General features: G+C 39.3%; 1 protein-coding gene across 1 annotated transcript in view; it reads right to left on the reverse strand.

Annotated features, from left to right (window-relative positions):
- LOC120527454 overlaps window positions 1–17,460 on the reverse strand; it is a 203,968-nt gene that overhangs the window by 128,348 nt on the left and 58,160 nt on the right. The window contains exon 9 of the mRNA XM_039750877.1: window positions 1,555–1,632. Coding sequence (XP_039606811.1) covers window positions 1,555–1,632 — 78 coding nt within the window. The remainder of the gene's footprint in view (window positions 1–1,554; window positions 1,633–17,460) is intronic.

A 17,460-nucleotide genomic window follows, 5' to 3' on the forward strand; every position in this document is an offset into this window, starting at 1 on the left:
TCTGTTTCATTACCGTCTCACCTGCTTCACCAATGCAGGCCCTGCAACAGTCGAGACGCTCTGTCAGCAGCTGACCTTCTCTGTGCCTAAACGGTTCACACAGAGGCAGCGCAAGAGAAAGCCGCGCCAGAGACAGACAGAGGCACACACAAAGGCAGCTGGTGGGCGGCTCTCCGTGAGTTTCTCTTGCGAGCGGACACATGACCAGGCGGTGTGTATGCTTCGAGAATGAGGCTGGACGCGGCTTGCGACCAGGCACATGAGCAGGCAGTGTGTATGCTTCGAGTGGGAGGGTGGACGCGACAGAACCATCTAGGAAAAATCATTTAGCGGATGTGATTTGCTGTATGCAGTGTGTAAAACAGTTTGCAAGGGGTGTCCCTGTGTCTTTCCAGAAGTGTTCAACCATCAATAAATAATTATGCAGCGTTTGTTATGCCGCAGGTTCACTATTGTGTTGTATTTTGCTCTCTCCAAAGTTCCATCTTTTCATTCACTTACTGTTGTATTTTCACACTAACCTGTTTTAGACAACCGTGGCTTTCCAGAAGTGATTACCATTCAATAAATAATTATGCATGAGATTGAGCGTGTTTCTAGGTGTGGGTAAGCCGTTGAACCCCATTTGGGCTGCAAACCGTGGAATTGCCACTAAGTGCGACTCTTACGCTCCCACTGTTTTCGTCTCTACCCTTTGTACACACCCCCCTCCCACACGTTGACTGTTAACAGAGGCATGTTTCTCGTGGAGATGAATCGCCATATGCAGCGTGTAAAACTGTTTGCGAGGGGTATCCCATGGGATCATTAAAACATTCCTTTACAACTGAGGTTAAAACACAATGAAGTGAGCAGTCTTTAAAAAACGAGTTTTCGGTTATGACGCACGGCCGTGTGCAGCATAGCAAAGTGTTGTACACGCTACATACAGCAATTCGCATCCGCAACAAACATGCGTCTTCTTAGATGCTCCTGCACTTTGTACACACCCCCCTCCCACCTCGCTACACCGCACGGACGATTGTGTGTTGGTTCGTTCCATGCATTGTTACAATGTTGCTTTTCTTGCTGATTTATTACATTACCGATTTTGCAAATGTTAAATTTTCTCCCTGTGCTTAAAAATGATTAAAAAACCGGCCTGATTATGCGGTGTATGGTACACCGCGGGTTGGCTAGTAATAGGATATTGCTTTGAGGATCCATTCTGTCAACTTGAAGGAGATCTTACGCAACTGAACAACTGAAATACGCTGTTCCAATGAATACGGCATGTTCTCTCTCCAGTACACACAAAGACGAGAGAGATAACAACACAAAACAAAATGTGTCGAGGAAACTCCCACTAGCTTCATCTGATTATATTTTCTTAAGCTTAATCCAGCTGGTGGCTCCTTATCATGTGTGGGGCTACTTTTTTGTGTGTCATCCTTTATTTAATATGGCAGGATTTCTCCAAACTCCGCAGTACCCTAGTGAAACAAATGCAGTTCTGGTTGCTACAAAAATATACAACTGTTTTGCTTGTATTTGTATATTCAAAAGTATTACAACCTGTAGTAACGCAGTAAGGATCCTTCAACAAGGACATCCAATTTTTCAGAGGACCAAGATGAAAAAACTGGAAGTTTCCTATGGAAAAGAAAACTAATGTTAGAAAAAGAAATAATCACATATACTGTAGATATAATCCAGTATGTTCATAAAATATATTGTGGATTAGCCATTTTAAATGTGACAGATATGAACTGAGCAGATGGCTCAATATTGAATAATTGACTGATTAATTTAATGAATTTATTTATTCATTATCAGTTTATTGGTTAATTGATTGGTCAATTATCAATAGGTTAACAACAAAATTGTTGGAATATTGTTTACAGGGATAATGTGTGTTACAATGCACAATATCAAAAGCAGGAGAAATAAAACTAATTTATTGAATCTTGGAGTTATTCAGTCACATGAGAAATTGTTTAAACTTTTAAGTATGAGAGAGGCTGCCAAGTATGGGCTTCCCCTTGGCATTAAGAAGGCTAACAGAATGTTAGGTTATATAGCACGATCTGTGGAGTACAAGTCCAAGGAGGTTATGCTCAACCTTTATAATGCACTGGTGAGGCCTCATCTTGAGTACTGTGTGCAGTTTTGGTCTCCAGGCTACAAAAAGGACATAGCAGCACTAGAAAAGGTCCAGAGAAGAGCGACTAGGCTGATTCCAGGTCTACAGGGGTTGAATTATGAGGAAAGATTAAAAGAGCTGAGCCTTTACAGTTTAAGCAAAAGAAGATTAAGAGGTGACATGATTGAAGTGTTTAAAATTATGAAGGGAATTAGTACAGTGGATCGAGACTTGTATTTTAAAATGAGCTCATCAAGAACACGGGGACACAGTTGGAAACTTGTTAAGGGTAAATTTCGCACAAACATTAGGAAGTTTTTCTTTACACAAAGAACGATAGACACTTGGAATAAGCTACCAAGTAGTGTGGTAGACAGTAAGACGTTAGGGACTTTCAAAACTCGACTTGATGTTTTCTTGGAGGAAGCAAGTGGATAGGACTGGCGAGCTTTGTTGGGCTGAATGGCCTGTTCTCGTCTAGATTGTTCTAATTCTAATTCTAATTCTAATCTGATATACCTTTCACATAGAGAAATGGATTTGAATATTTTCCATTACTAATGCATTACCCACGAAATTGCTTATTTATTGCACCGGAAATAAGAATAGTTGGTACATCCAACATAAACATTATCTGATTTCTACAATCAAGATTTACAATATAAATCTTACACTGATTGGCTACAACACTGACAGGTGAAGTGAATAATATGTGATTATCTTTTTACAATGGCATCAGTGAAGGGGTGGAATGTATTAGGCAGCAAGTAAATTGTCAGGTGTGTTGGAAGCAGAAAAAATATGTCAAGCTCTGATGTTATGCTGTTGCAAGTCACATGACATCCACTATATGGACAAAAGTATTGGGACGTCTGGTCATTACACCAACGGGGACTTTAATGACATTTCATTCAAATACATAAATTTAATATGGAATTGGTCTCCCCTTTGCAGCTATAGCAGCTTCTTGGAAGGCTTTCCACAAGATTGTGAAGTATTTCTGTGGGAATTAGTGCCCATTCATTTTGTAGAGCATTTATGAGGTTGGATACTGATGTTGGACAAGAAAGCCTGGCTCACAATCTCCATTCCAGTTTATCCCAGAGGTGTTCAGTGGGGCTGAGGTCAGGACTCTGGGCAGGCCAGTGAAGCTCTTCCACATTGAGCGCATCTAACCATGTCTTTATGGACTTTACTTTGGGCACTAGGGCACAATCATGCTGGAAAAGAAAAGGGCCTTCCCCAAACTGTTTCCACAAAGTTGGAAGCATAGTGTTGTCCAAAATGTCTTGTCATGCTGAAGCATTAAGTTTGCATTTCACTGGAAGTATGGGGCTTAGCCCAAACCCTAAAAAACAGACCTACATCATTATTCCTCCTCCACCAAACTTTACAGTTGGCACAATGCACTCAGACAGGTAATGTTCTCCTGGCATCCGCCAAACTCCGATTCACCCATCTGACAGCCAAATAGAGAAGCGTGATTTATCATTCCATAGAACATGTTCCAACTGCTCCACAGTCCATTGGCGGTAGGTGAGTTTTACACCACTCCATCTGTTGCTTGGCATTGGACTTGGTGATGTGAGGCTTGCATGCAGCTGCTGAGCCATCGAAACCCATTCCATGAAGCCCCTACTGAACAGTTTTTGTGCTGACATTAATGCCAGTGGAAGCTATGGAACTCTTCAGCTATGGAATCCTCAGAGCACTGTAGACTTTTTCGCACCACACACCTTAGTAGTCACTGACACCACTCTGTGACTTTATGTGGTCTTTCGCTTCATGGCTGAGTCGCTGTTGATCCCAAACACTTCCATTTTCCAATAATAGCACTTATAGTTGACTGTGGAATTTCATGAACTGTCTAATTGCAAAGGTGATATCTTAGCTTGAAGTCACTGAGCTCTTCAGAACAACCCATTTTGTTTCACAGATGTTTGTAAATGGAGACTGTATGGCTAGGTGCTCGATTTTTGTACGTCTGATTGAAACACCTGAATTCAATAATTAAGAGGTGTGTCCAAATACTTTTGTCCATATACTGTATGTGTCAAGTGACTCATGACTTCACAGCAGACATGATATAAAAGAGAGCAGCATGCATCTTACTACATGCAAACTTTAATATTGTTTAATTAAAAAACCTCACAAGAGACCTTGCATTCAAGTAATTAAATAGAATTCTTAGGGCAAGGATTTTTGGTTTTGACTTCAAACTTGGCTTAGCCTTAGAGTTTCTGGTGAAAGAAAAAAAAAACTATCTTTTATACTTTTATATATTAACCAAGAACTGTGTCCTGACTACTTTTCTGCCAAATGATTAAGGAATGACCTTACAATTAAACTTCTGCCATGGAATTAGTTGGTTAAAATTATTATGATGAGAGTCATGGCTTTGTCGGCAGAATGGAAAAATCTGCATGGCCATGACACTCCACTTTTCACTTGAATATTGTGTCAAGTAATAAAATATAGCATCCACCTTAATAAAAGGACATGTCTCAGTGCGTCTGTCTGTGTGTCCATCTGGTTGCAATGTCTCTGCTATACAACAGATGGTGCATCACAAACATTAGCCCCGCTTTTACGGATCCTGTACCATATTGGTATGTAACAGAGATACAGCAACAGAGCAGAACTGAGACGTATATCTCTACGTTAATTACTTGGAATCCAACCTGTCTTAGACAGGTAACACAGCCATAAAGTTACATAAAGTTATTGTTAACATTTTGAGTGGAAACATCTATCTATCTATCTATCTATCTATCTATCTATCTATCTATCTATCTATCTATCTATCTATCTATCTATCTATCTATCTATCTATCTTGTTAGAGAAGAAAAAACACAAAAATTTCTTTTTCAAGCTGGATGTGTCCAACAATCAGTTACTCAGTTACCCACAACACTATTAACACAACAAAGAGAAAAATCTCATAAGCAACAACACAATTCAGAAAAGGAAGACATGTACGCTTTAAAATACCTTTCAGTAGTTCTGTTTTGCCATATTTTAAAATATGTTGCCATTTAAATTATTTTTCAGTATTTTTGATCTGACTACAAACCTACAAATCTGTTTATTTTTCCCAATTGTTAACTGATATACAGTGTCACGCAGTACAAGGCCTAATGCCACCATCTAGTGGTAAATGAGTAACATGACCAGCTGTTTATTACAGCATTGACTTAAAACATGATTGCTAAATAAATTATTTCACAAATTTCTAGCCCATGATCTTTATTATGGAAAAGTTCGCATTCGGTGTTCTCTTAGAATCTTTCTCACACAATCACAATAAGAAAGAAAGAAAACCCAGCAGCAGAAAGTGTAGCCCCTGTTGAGCAGGGCTCAATAATTTACAAATGTGAAAGCATTAGTACAATCATTGTCATACAAAGTAAAAAAAATGTGTGTGTGTATATAAGGGAAAAATTTATTTAAATAACTTTAGCAAATGGCTGCAATATAACAAAGAGTGAAAAATTGAAGGGGGTCTGAATACTTTCCGTACCCACTGTATGTAAATTTGATACTTGAGTTTGTAGATATTTTCTTTTCCAATTGTAATTTTATTTATTTTTGATCTCAATGTATTTCTACATAAGTATGCATAGTTGGTCTGAATGGAAGGGTGCTGTGGTCACGTGATTCATTGTTGGAGTGGAAATGCACATATGGAGACACGTAATGGACACTGAGCCGAAGAAAGGTGTTTGTTTTAATAATATGGACATGAGTGTAGTATCAGAGAGACTATAATAAAGACTCCTGAATTTCTGGTCAGAAGGTGCACACGGTATGTTTTAATTTTGTTATCCCTACACCTGTGTAACTCATTTATTGTTTAATTTACTAGTTTTATTTTATTTTAGTTTTTCACTGTGTTTGAGAGCTGTAAAAAGAGAGAGAGAGCAAATAAATACTCTTCAAACATCAGTCGGAGTGTGGTCTCATTTGTACCAGAAGAAAACTTTCAGGAGCAGTTATAATGTCTACAATTTAAAGTAAAATGAAAATCACATCACCCTAGCAGAGTAGGTTATTATTAAATAAACTAAGTTCAACAGGCCCAACCAAGCAAAAGGCATCTATCCCGCTGTCTGTAAAGTAAGGTGATCACTGAGAATGTTAGTGATTTGGGATGTCTCCAAATTTGATTAACACACCTTATAGTGGTGTGGTGTGGAGTGGAGTGCTGGCTCTGAGGCTAGGGATCTGCACTGTCAATCGGAAGGTTGCCAGTTCAAATCCCGTAAATGCCAAAAGGGACTCTGCTCTGTTGGGCCCTTGAACAAGGCCCTTAACCTGTAATTGCTGAGTGCTTTGAGTAGTAAGAAAAGCGCTATATAAATGTAATGAATTATTAGTGAGCAGTTCACTAACTACTATCTTATTTGATTATCTATTCATTGGACAAATGAGAGAAGTATCACCAGTTTGTGTCTGCTCCACAAGCAAGCAATGGCAGGGGTTGAAGTTAGTCAGAAAAACGATCGGCAAAGCCGGTCAAGCTCCATCCAAAATTATTATTTTACTTGTTACTTGCCCCGTGCTGAGAAAAATCTGTAATCTAATTTTTAGATGAAGAACAAAGTTTCTGCAACAACAGGATTTAATACGGGTGAACACAGAACAGCAGAAAATGATATTAAAACATCCATGACCTTTTAAACTGAAGACAGGACTCTTGACCAATGATTCGGCATGGAGATGGGCCTTCACTTCAAAAGCTAGAATTCCATTGAATGTGCTTCACTTTCATGCACTACTCTCATTTTATGGAAGTATTTATTTAATAATCTTTTAAAATTGAATTAGATTAGATATACTTTATTATTCCCCAAGGGGAAATTGAAATTCATATAGTAGAAAAACAAAAATATAAAAGCATAAAATACACAGATATCAACTCAAACTACCATATAAGACAATGGAATAAAAATATAATACTGTAGTGCTGGCGCCACCAATATTAAAATGTGTTACTACAATCAACACAGTTGTGCTCAAGTCGGAAAAACTGGCAAAAAAGCAGTAGTAGTAACGAAGAAAAACACAAAATAGTAATACCAAAACATGAAGGTAGAGATTCATAATATAAACAACAAATAAAATCTGAACAGAAATATATTAAAATTGATTTTGGAATCAAATTAATTTGCATTAATCCTTCAAGACTGCCTATCTGTGCTGGTATCCAGAAGGTTGCCGGTTTGAATCCCCGTCACTGCCAAAAGAGATCCTACTCTGCTGGGCCCTTGAGCAAGGCCTTTAACCTGTAATTGCTCCAGGGGCGCTGTACAATGGCTGACCCTGCGCTCTGACCCCAAGGAGTATGTGAAAACTAACATATTCCTAATACAAGAAATTGTATAAGGCGAAATAAAGAACAAAAAACAAAAACAACTGTAGACAATCTTTACAGTTCAGCAAAGGTTGATGACTGGTGCCATCTCCATCTCTGTCATTTACTGCTCTGCTCTATCCTGAGATAAGGTTTTAGTCTAAATATTTTACCATTAGTATATGAGCATTAACGCAGTAGGCCAGAACCCGGTCTGTACACCCAGGATCTGAATGCCTTCAACCATGGGTCAGCCCCTATCACAAATCATATACAATGCAGAGATAAATGAGAGAGATAGAATTAAAGTACCAGTAGCTAAGAATTAAACATACCAAGTTAAATACAAACATTTAAGTACACTTACTACTCAATTGCACATACAAGAATGCCAGTACAGTGAGAATTGTGCAAATAATACTACTACCAAAGTAACAGGTGGCAAATAATATCAAAGTCAAAGTGACAGATACTAAAGTGACTTTATGTCAAAGTAAAATTGGAGAGGACAGCATAGTCATTGCCACTTTTTACTGTTCTTGTAGTTGACTTCAACTACACTGATTCTCGGAAAACACCAGGTTCTGAGATCCAGATGCGTGTAAATCCAGCATTTCGCAGCGGCAGCCAAGAAAGCACCATTGTACTCTTAGAATTTCCCTCAATAAACTTCACACTTGTAAAAGAAAGATTAACTTAATTCTGTCCGGAATATCATCACAACCTATACAATTATTAGCCCAGACGCACCCAACAATTAAATACACAAAAATATCCATGTGGTACTATTATGTTTACCTTCCACATTTTTACTACATTGACCAGGCATTAGCACTGCCATTTGCTACAGTCCTGATTCCCCACTTGGCCATCCATTATTATAGCAAGGTTCCCCTACTGGAAAAATGTAGTGTAACTCCCACATGGCTTATAATGGAAACTAAACAGGCCTGTCATTAGCAAAATAATTAGTGAGCTGGAGCTAATGAGAGAAAAATCAGTAAGTTGGTAAACACGCAGTTGTTCTATTTTTGCTTAAGCCTCCAGACCATGAGTAAGCAAGATCTCCAGGGCTTAGATTAAGGAGTTTTACCAACAAGGATGCCAACTGATCCTTCCCTATTGAGACTTTTCCCACTGCATCCCATGGTAAGATATCTGTGGAAAATTGATGAATCCTTATTAGATGACTGGTTAATGACAAAATAATGGGGGCAGAGACTCATATATTTTTCTGTTTATTTCCCCAGTTCCAACCCAAGTTTAAATTATGACATCCTCAATCCCCAACCAATACATTTACTTATTCCAGCATATTGAGACCCCAGTCACACTCCTCTTACCTGCTGTAAACACTTGTTCTATTAAGCTGTCACAAATTCCTCCAAATGTTATTCTTTACGGTTGTTCTTTACTTATTTTGTGGGTGGGGTTCATATAGAACAGTAGTAGCAGTTTATTAATTGATCTTCAGGTTTGATTAGGAATGTAATTGACTGTAGTTACAACCAAGTATGGATTTAAAATGTGATTTTCAATTGGAAAATAATATTAAATTAGGTGTATAAATAAAATTAACAATGTCTATTTTATCTTCCTTTCCTTGCTCAACTTGGCAGTCTTACCCAGGAATGCCCAGAAGTGTCATGACTATTGACCACTGGGGCTCCTAAAATAGGGATAATAGTCTCTTTGTATCATTTTCAATTCTCCTGTTACTCAGGAGGATCAAAGATAGATCAGGAAAGACCAGACATCTCCATATTTGGCAACAGCCATTTCTCCTCAGGCAGAATCCTCAAGGTCTCCTGTACCAGTTGAGAGTTATAATCCTTTAAGCATGTCTTGGACTTGCCCATGAATATACTTGTACAAAGAAGTTTGGCAAACAAGATGATGTCATTCAGTCCATCAAGTTCATTCGGTTAGGTAATAGCTAAGATGTCCCAATATCTCATCCACATCTCTCTATTATAATAAAAACATCTTGGGAAGAGAGATGAGACGTGACTTTCTCAGAAAGATACTTTCACATCCTGCAAGGCGAGACTTTGTGCCAAGAGATTTAACCACGCCCAGGGCCAGAAATAAAAGACGAAGAGTAGATGACAAAGTAGAACGTCGTAAAGAATTCAAAAACATTGCCGTGATACACATGCAGATCAGGTTAGAGATAATGGAAGTACGAAAATTCAAAATATTAAAAGATTTGTTGTTTGGTGAAAGAGAAATCCACATACGTGAGCAGCAGAGACGCGAAGTGGCTGGCACGTAGCGCTGGCTGAGGGGTTGGCAAGCAAAACGAGCAGGGGGCAAAGACCCCTAGTACTTATTAAAACATTGTCAAGGTTTTTGCTTAAGTACATGACTGTGTAGGTTGTTGTAGATTTCCATGACTCTTTTTGTGAAGAAGAGCCTCCTGGCCTCAGTCTTAACTGCACTTCTGACCAAGCCCCAGAACTACTTCTTGGGGCAGGAGTTTGCCACTGAACCCCGTCTAGCAGAGTCTAGTTTTACTCCACTTCAAGGCGGCTCAACATTTGCCTGCATTGTTTAACACACTGACTAATGGATCACTTATTAAGACGCTGCAGTTTAGGTCTATGCATATATAATAAATACTGAACACTATCAAAACTCGTAAAAAATATATTAGAAAATAACACTTTTATTTTCAACAGTAGCTCTGTTAAAAATATAAGGAAACTGTTAAATTACTTTATTTTCCCAGCAACATGACTAAAATCTCTATTTGAATGAGAATCTTAGAAGCAGTGCATCTCGCAGAGTGAAGGCTTAGAAGAGCATGGGGCTGGAAATGTAATATGTTTCTTTGCACTATCCACCCTTCTTACACATAGTGCTATCCTGACAGTTGTGACAAGTCAGACGCCTTATGATAAAGAAACTCCATCGGAGCCACTATCCACATCAATACCAGATCCTACAAGTTCCACATCATCCAATTGGTTGCTACTCTCTCAATCATTGTCATTATCATCAAAATATTCATCTTGCAACAAATCTAGATGTTTCTAAGCATCAGCCGCTTTATAATTTTTTCACAACAACATAACTACAGCTGTCTATTTATAAAACTATTTTCTGCATGATGTTGCCAAAAAAAACAAACACTATGGCTATACACTAGATGTCACTAGAGTAGCAGATAACTTATATATGGCAGAAAAGCTCACCAGCAAGCTCACTGTCTCTATAGTGGCTGTATAGTGAGGTACAAGTTCTCTCATGTGTCATGTTGTGTCAGGCTAAATGACGTATGAGTTAACTCATACCGTTCAAAGTGTTAAGGAACACCACTGTCTGCTAAGTTTCCTCCTGGGACTCAGCATCTGTTGTGACAACAAGGTGTTGCTGCATCTACCAGTTCTTTCTTGATGTTGCTCTTTATGTTAATAGAGGATCAGAAATCTTGGCACCACCTGGGCTGCATGCTTCTTTGCATCCAGAGGAAAATTGAATGCTTTGTTCCAGGATGATTCTTTCCCTTACATCATCTTTACACCATATGTCTGTTTTCCTTCTGGCAGTGCCAAACTTCATATATTGCCATTGTGACTTACTATACCAGGGGTGGCCAACTTTTCGATCCTGGAGAGAAGCAAAGGCTACAGGTTTTTGTTTCAACCCAGTTACTTAATTAGAAGCCAATCCTCACTAATAACAGATCTTATTTAATTTCATGGCTTGTTAGTGCTTTAACTTTACCATGTCATTGAGTTTTTTTTTCCTTTCTAACGATACATGTATCATCCTAGTGATTGTAGTACTAGGTTGTTGTACCGTGTTAGCCATTATGAATGTAGAGAAAAGCCAAGCAAAATGACACCTTTTATTGGCTAACTAAAAAGATTACAATATGCAAGCTTTCGAGGCAACTCAGGCCCCTTCTTCAGGCAAGATGTAATCATTACATTGTGAGTGTTTCACGGTTTATCTCTTCATTGTAAAACATTTTGTTATAGTGTGACTTTCTTTGAATTTTGAATTTTTGGGGCCTACTTTGGCTGAAGCCAGCAGGCAGTAGGGGTCTAGCTAATTTAAGGTGAGCATTTTTTCAATAGGCCAGTGTAGGTATTCAGCTTTATGTGTTTTAAACACTCTTTCACCATGTTTGTGACTCCATTTTACATTTATAATACATCTACAAATTGTATTTGGTTTTCGTTGACTTAATAGCTTCCATAAATTGCCCAGATGAGAATATTGTATCAGCATTAACAGCCCATGCTTTTTTCAGAGGTCATTTCCTATAGAAAAGCATCACCTATTTTGCATTTAGAATTAATGTTCTCTTTGCCTGCATTTAGTTTATTTAGTGTCAAGGGGCTTTCTCACCTGCTACTTCCCTTGCACCTATAACCTTATTTTCTCAGTCAATCAGTAACCGAAGTTCACAAACATAAGTGATGATGGAATTTGAGGTTTACTGGTTTATTGTTGAACTTTGTTTAACATCTAGGGGTCTCAGGATAAACTAAGGAATTTTGGCGTATTTGCATAGACTGATTAAGATCACATGCAGTGACTCTGAAGTGTTTCAGACATTAAAGTAGAAAAAAATCTCATACATAGGGTCAACATCACCTTCTGTTTTTATTAATGCGTGTACTGCAATGAATGTAAGAAACTAACTGATAGTGTAACATCACATCTGCTGGAGATCAACTTTCTTCTGATAGTGCATTTATTGAACATCAATGGAATATTTTTAAAAGGCCTGCTGCCACCAAGTGGCAAAAATTTGATATGTAACTGAGTGTTTTGAGTTTGCATATTTGCACTAAATAAAATAAAAGACTGTATTAAATCCTTTATTTGGGTTTGGTGTCTTGTAGGGCATCTTATGTAATGCAGCAGCCTCATTTTCCTCCTCATTGGTGCTAACGTCTGGCGGTGTTATTGGACTCTACAGAATCAGACTGCACTTTACTTCTAGAGCTGGTGACATTAGCCTTTCTTGACTACCTGTTAGGAAAAACACATTAGTCTCAACTGTGGTATGTGTGGCTTGTTCAAGTTATCATTTTTGCTTATTTATTTGTTAATTTACTGTATTTATTTTTAAGCTGCAAATGTCCTGTAAAACTTTCAGAAAAACAGAGTTTTTTGTGTCTCTTTCCTTTATAATGTTTCTTTTCACTGAACCACTTGGTCCTTGTCTTAAATGGCCATCCACTTCTTCTTTTACTCTTTCATACAATCACATAAAAGTGGCTTTTAGACACCTGCTTTGATCGTGCCCTACCCTTTTTCTTTTAAAATCTTTTAAGGTTTGATTTGATAGGTTTATCATTGTGAAGATCGAAGTTGGTGTAGGGTGTGTGTTCTGGATATTAGGCTGAGTGCCTGTACAGCAGGTGAAAATGTGGACTTTTCCTGTTATTAGGCATTGTTTTCTCACATATGTTAAGAATACACTTTGTGAACCGGTGGTAACAATGCTCTGAAGGGACCTCCGTTTGCACATTCACAGAGCTGCATGGGAGTTGTAGTTTCAATGGGTAGCCCTGCTGGATTGCGTGGAAGCCGGCAGGGAGGTACGCTCTCTCCAGTTTACGGAAGTATTGCCTGGTCTGGTATAAAGGAGAGTGCTCTGCTTAACCCAGGAAAACTGGTGTCGGGTGCAAAGAAAGAACAAACCTTGCTGGAAGGAGTGGAGGGGAAAAGTTTGATGAGAAAGTTTACTGTAACATGTAGTGGAAAAGAAAGAAATAAAGGTCATCTTCTTTTTCTTCCTTTAGCTGTTCCCTTTAAATGTCGCGACAGAGGGCTCATCTTTTTCCATATCATCCTCTACATCTTGCTCTGTTACACACTCCCTTTCACTCTTGCTGATATCCATCTGTCACAAATCACTCCTGACACTCTTCTCCACCCTGCCTGCACTCTCTTTATCACCTCTCTTCCACAATCCCTGTTACTCTTTACTGTTGATTCCAAGTATTTAAACTCATCCACTTTCACCAATTCTACTCCCTGCATCCTCGCCACTCATCTGACTTCCCTCTCATTTACACACATGTACTCTGTCTTGTTCCTACTGACCTTCATTCCTCTCCTCTCTAGAGCATACGAGGTGTGGCAGAAAAGTAATGAGACTGATTTTTTATTTACCAAAGTTTCCCTTACCCTTCAAAGTAGTTCCCTTGGGCAGCTACACACCGATGGAGACGTTGTTCCCACTGTTGCTAGGAGCGCTGGAAGTCTTCAACCGGTATGGTCTTCAGCATGTCCGTTACACTCTTTTAGATGTTTTCTAAAGTCCCGAAATGACGTCCTTTGAGGACATTTTTCAGTTTAGGAAAAAGGAAAAAGTCACACAGACTGAGGTCAGGTGAACAAGGAGGCTGGGGAACCGCAGGAATGCCTTTTGAGGTCAAAAATTCTGTTATGGAGAGGGCAGTGTGACATGGGGCATTGTCATGATGGAGCATCCATTTGTCTGCAATGTCTGGTCTCACGCGAATGGCCCTTTTTTTGAGCCTTTCAAGGACGTCTTTATAAAAACTCTCCAAGCTTAACACAAAATTTAATAGCACAACGTTGCTCCAAATTCCGCTGTTCCATTTTGCGTGACGCACAACCAAAAACACAACCGCTAATAGCAGTCACAAAATCACGTAGTTAACGGAAGGAGTTGAAACTCGCACTGAGCTATGGGAGGGTACAGATACACGTGCTCTATCAAGGACAACAGCGCAGCGTTGCCAGATCACTTGCAGTGTTGCCAGTCTCATTACTTTTCTGCCACACCTCGTATCTCCACCTCTCCAGGGTTTCCTCAACCTGGTCCCTACTCTCGCTACAGATCACAATGTCATCTGCAAATGGGGATTCCTGTCTAATCTCGTCTGTCAACCTATCCATCACCATTGCAAATAAAATAGGGCTCAGAGCCGATCTCTGATGTAATCCCACCACCACCTTGAATGCATCCTTCACTCCTACACTTCCCTGCCACTCCTGACTTCCTCATACAATACCACAATTCCTCTTTAGGCACCCTGTCATATGTTTTCTCCAGGTCCACAAAGACGTAATGCAACTCCTTCTGGCCTCTTCTGTACTTCTCCATCAACACCCTCAGAGCAAACATCACATCTGTTGTGTTCTTTCCTGGCATGAAACCATACTGTTGCTCACTAATCATCACCTCACTTCTTAACCTAGATTCTACTACTGTTTCCCATAACTTCATGCTGTGGCTCATAAATTTTATTCCCCTGTAGTTGCTACAGCTCTGCACATATCACTTACTCTTAAAAATCGGTACCAGTACACTTCCTCTCACTTTCCAAGATTGCATTTAAAAATCTGGTTAAAAACTCCACTGCCATCTCTCCTAAACACCTCCATGCTTCCACAAGTATGTCACTTGGACCAACAGCCTTTCCATTCTTCATCCTCTTCATAGCGGTACTTACTTCCTCCTTGTTAATCTGTTGCACTACCTAACTCACTATCTCCACATCATCCAACCTTCTTTCTCATTCATCAGCCTCTCAAAGTACTCTTTCCATCTGCTCAACACACTCTCCTCGGTTCTGAGCATGTTTCCATCTTTATCCTTTATCACCCTAACCTGCTGCACATCTTTCCTAGCTCAGTCCCTCTGTCTAGCCAGTCAGTACAGGTCCTTTTCTCCCTCCTTAGTGTCCAACCTCTCATACAACTCATCATTCGCCTTTTCTTTAGCCTTCACCTCCTCTCTCTTCACCTTGCACCTTATCTCCTTGTACTCTTGTCTACTTTCTGCATCTCTCTGACTATCCCACTTCTTCTTCACCAACCTCTGCCTCTGTAAACTCTCCTGTACTTCCCTTTTCCTCCACCAGGTTTCCTTTTCCTCCAGATGTCACGCCAAGCATCCTTCTTGCTGTCACCCTTACTACTGCTGTAGTTGCCCAGCTGTCTGGTAAATCTTCACTGCCACCCAGTGCCTGTCTTACGTCCTTTGAGCATCTTCCTCCACTCTTGTACTTCACACTTTGTTCCTACCTCTTCTTAAAATACGTATTCACCTCAGCCATGCCCGTCATTTTTGCAAAATCCACTACAATCTGACCTTCTGCATTCCTCTCCTTGACACCATACCTACCCATCACCTCCTAATCTCCTCTGTTTCCTTCACCAACATGTCCATTTAAATCCACTCCGATCACCACTCTCTCTCCCTTGGTTACACTCTCTACCAATTCATCCAACTCACTCCAGAAATCTTCTTTCTCCTCCATCACACATCCAACTTGCAGCATATACGAGTATGTTCTAACAACATTCATCATCACACCTTCAGTTTCTAGCTTCATAATCATTTCTCTGTCTGACACTCTTTTCACCTCCTTAATCCTTAATTATAACCCCTTCCCCATTTCTCCTCCCATCCACACCACGATAAACAATTTAAATTCACCTCTGATCCACCTGGCTTTACTTCCGTTCAATTTAGTCTCTTGCATGCACAATATATCAGCCTTCCTTCTCTCCATCACATCAGCTAACTCTCTCCCCTTACCAGTCATACTGACAACATTTAAAGCTCCTACCCTCACTTCCACTCTCTTTACCTTCCTCCTCTCCTCCTGCCTCTGTACTTTACTTCCCCCTCTTCTTCTCCTTCTTCGGCCAACAGTAGCCCAATTTCCACCAGCACCCTGTTGGCTAACAGTACTGCTGGTGGCTGTTGATAACCTGGGCCTTGACCGATCCAGTATGGAAATCGGTATTATTGTATGTATATTGATCTGGCAAAATTTTACACTGGATGCCTTTCCTGATGTAACCTTCCCCATTTATCCAGACTTGGGAGAGGATTCTAAAGGTAATTGTGTTAATAAAAAAGCTTTACTTATACTGGAAATAGTGCCTGTGCAATTGTGCCTGAGTTTTGGGGTGCTGTGACACCACCTACTGGCCACACTATGATCACAAATTCATTATTATTTTGTCATCATTTAGTCTGGACATGTACAGTATAGTAAGTAAGAATTTCACTGTGACAATACCACTACTACATTTTATTTGTTGTAAAACATACAACTATGAAAATGCACAAAAATGAATGGTGATGAATTGCTTTGATTATTGAAACTTCTTAACCAAGGTCTTAGGAATGTAAAGATGACAAAACATTTAAGGAAATCCATCCAGAAAGACAAAAAATGCTAATCAACCTACCAATGTCACTAATGTTTTTTAGTAATACCATTTCTGCAATGATTATTTTTGAGCTACTGATACCTAAGTTCAGGTTACACATTAGCAAGTCACACCCTGAGCCTATCCACCTCACTTTCAAGATAAAACCTAAGGAGTGTTCAGTGAGCAAAATGGAGGAAAATATATACTTTTTTGGTTTTGAAACTTTTATTGATAACTAGCTGTGCTACCCGTCTAGAAATCTAAGTAATCAACGTAGATCTCAGCATTAACTTTTGCAGTGCATTGTGTCCGTATGGCAGTTATGTGTCTGTCACATACCATTTGGTAAAAGATTCATAAAAGCAGTGCTAATACTTGTGATGCGCCATCTGTTGAGTAGTAGAGACATAGCAACCGGATGGACACATAGACACACTGAAACTTGTCCTTTAATTGAGGTGGATGGATAACACACAAACTTTATAAACAGAAGATATAATTTATAGATACACCTTAAGTTAGTTTTTTTTTTCTTTTTACTAGTGGACAACATCATACTCTTGTGTTAAACTTACAACATTTCAGGTTTGCGTGCCTTTTTTCAAAACAGTTTCTATGGCTGTATATAATATTTATCCACATATTCATGAGTAATGCAAACAGAAAGCCCATCAATAATTCAAATTATCTATGATAATGAAATCAAATTTCAATCTCACACAGAGGCTTTCATACACACAGGAACTCCATTACCATTACTATCTGGGGAGTTGATGTGCTGACATATTGGCGTCATTCTTTTTGGACTGAATGCTGAGC

The sequence above is a fragment of the Polypterus senegalus genome, chromosome 4, assembly GCF_016835505.1.
Source record: "Polypterus senegalus isolate Bchr_013 chromosome 4, ASM1683550v1, whole genome shotgun sequence".
Taxonomy (NCBI): domain Eukaryota; kingdom Metazoa; phylum Chordata; class Cladistia; order Polypteriformes; family Polypteridae; genus Polypterus; species Polypterus senegalus.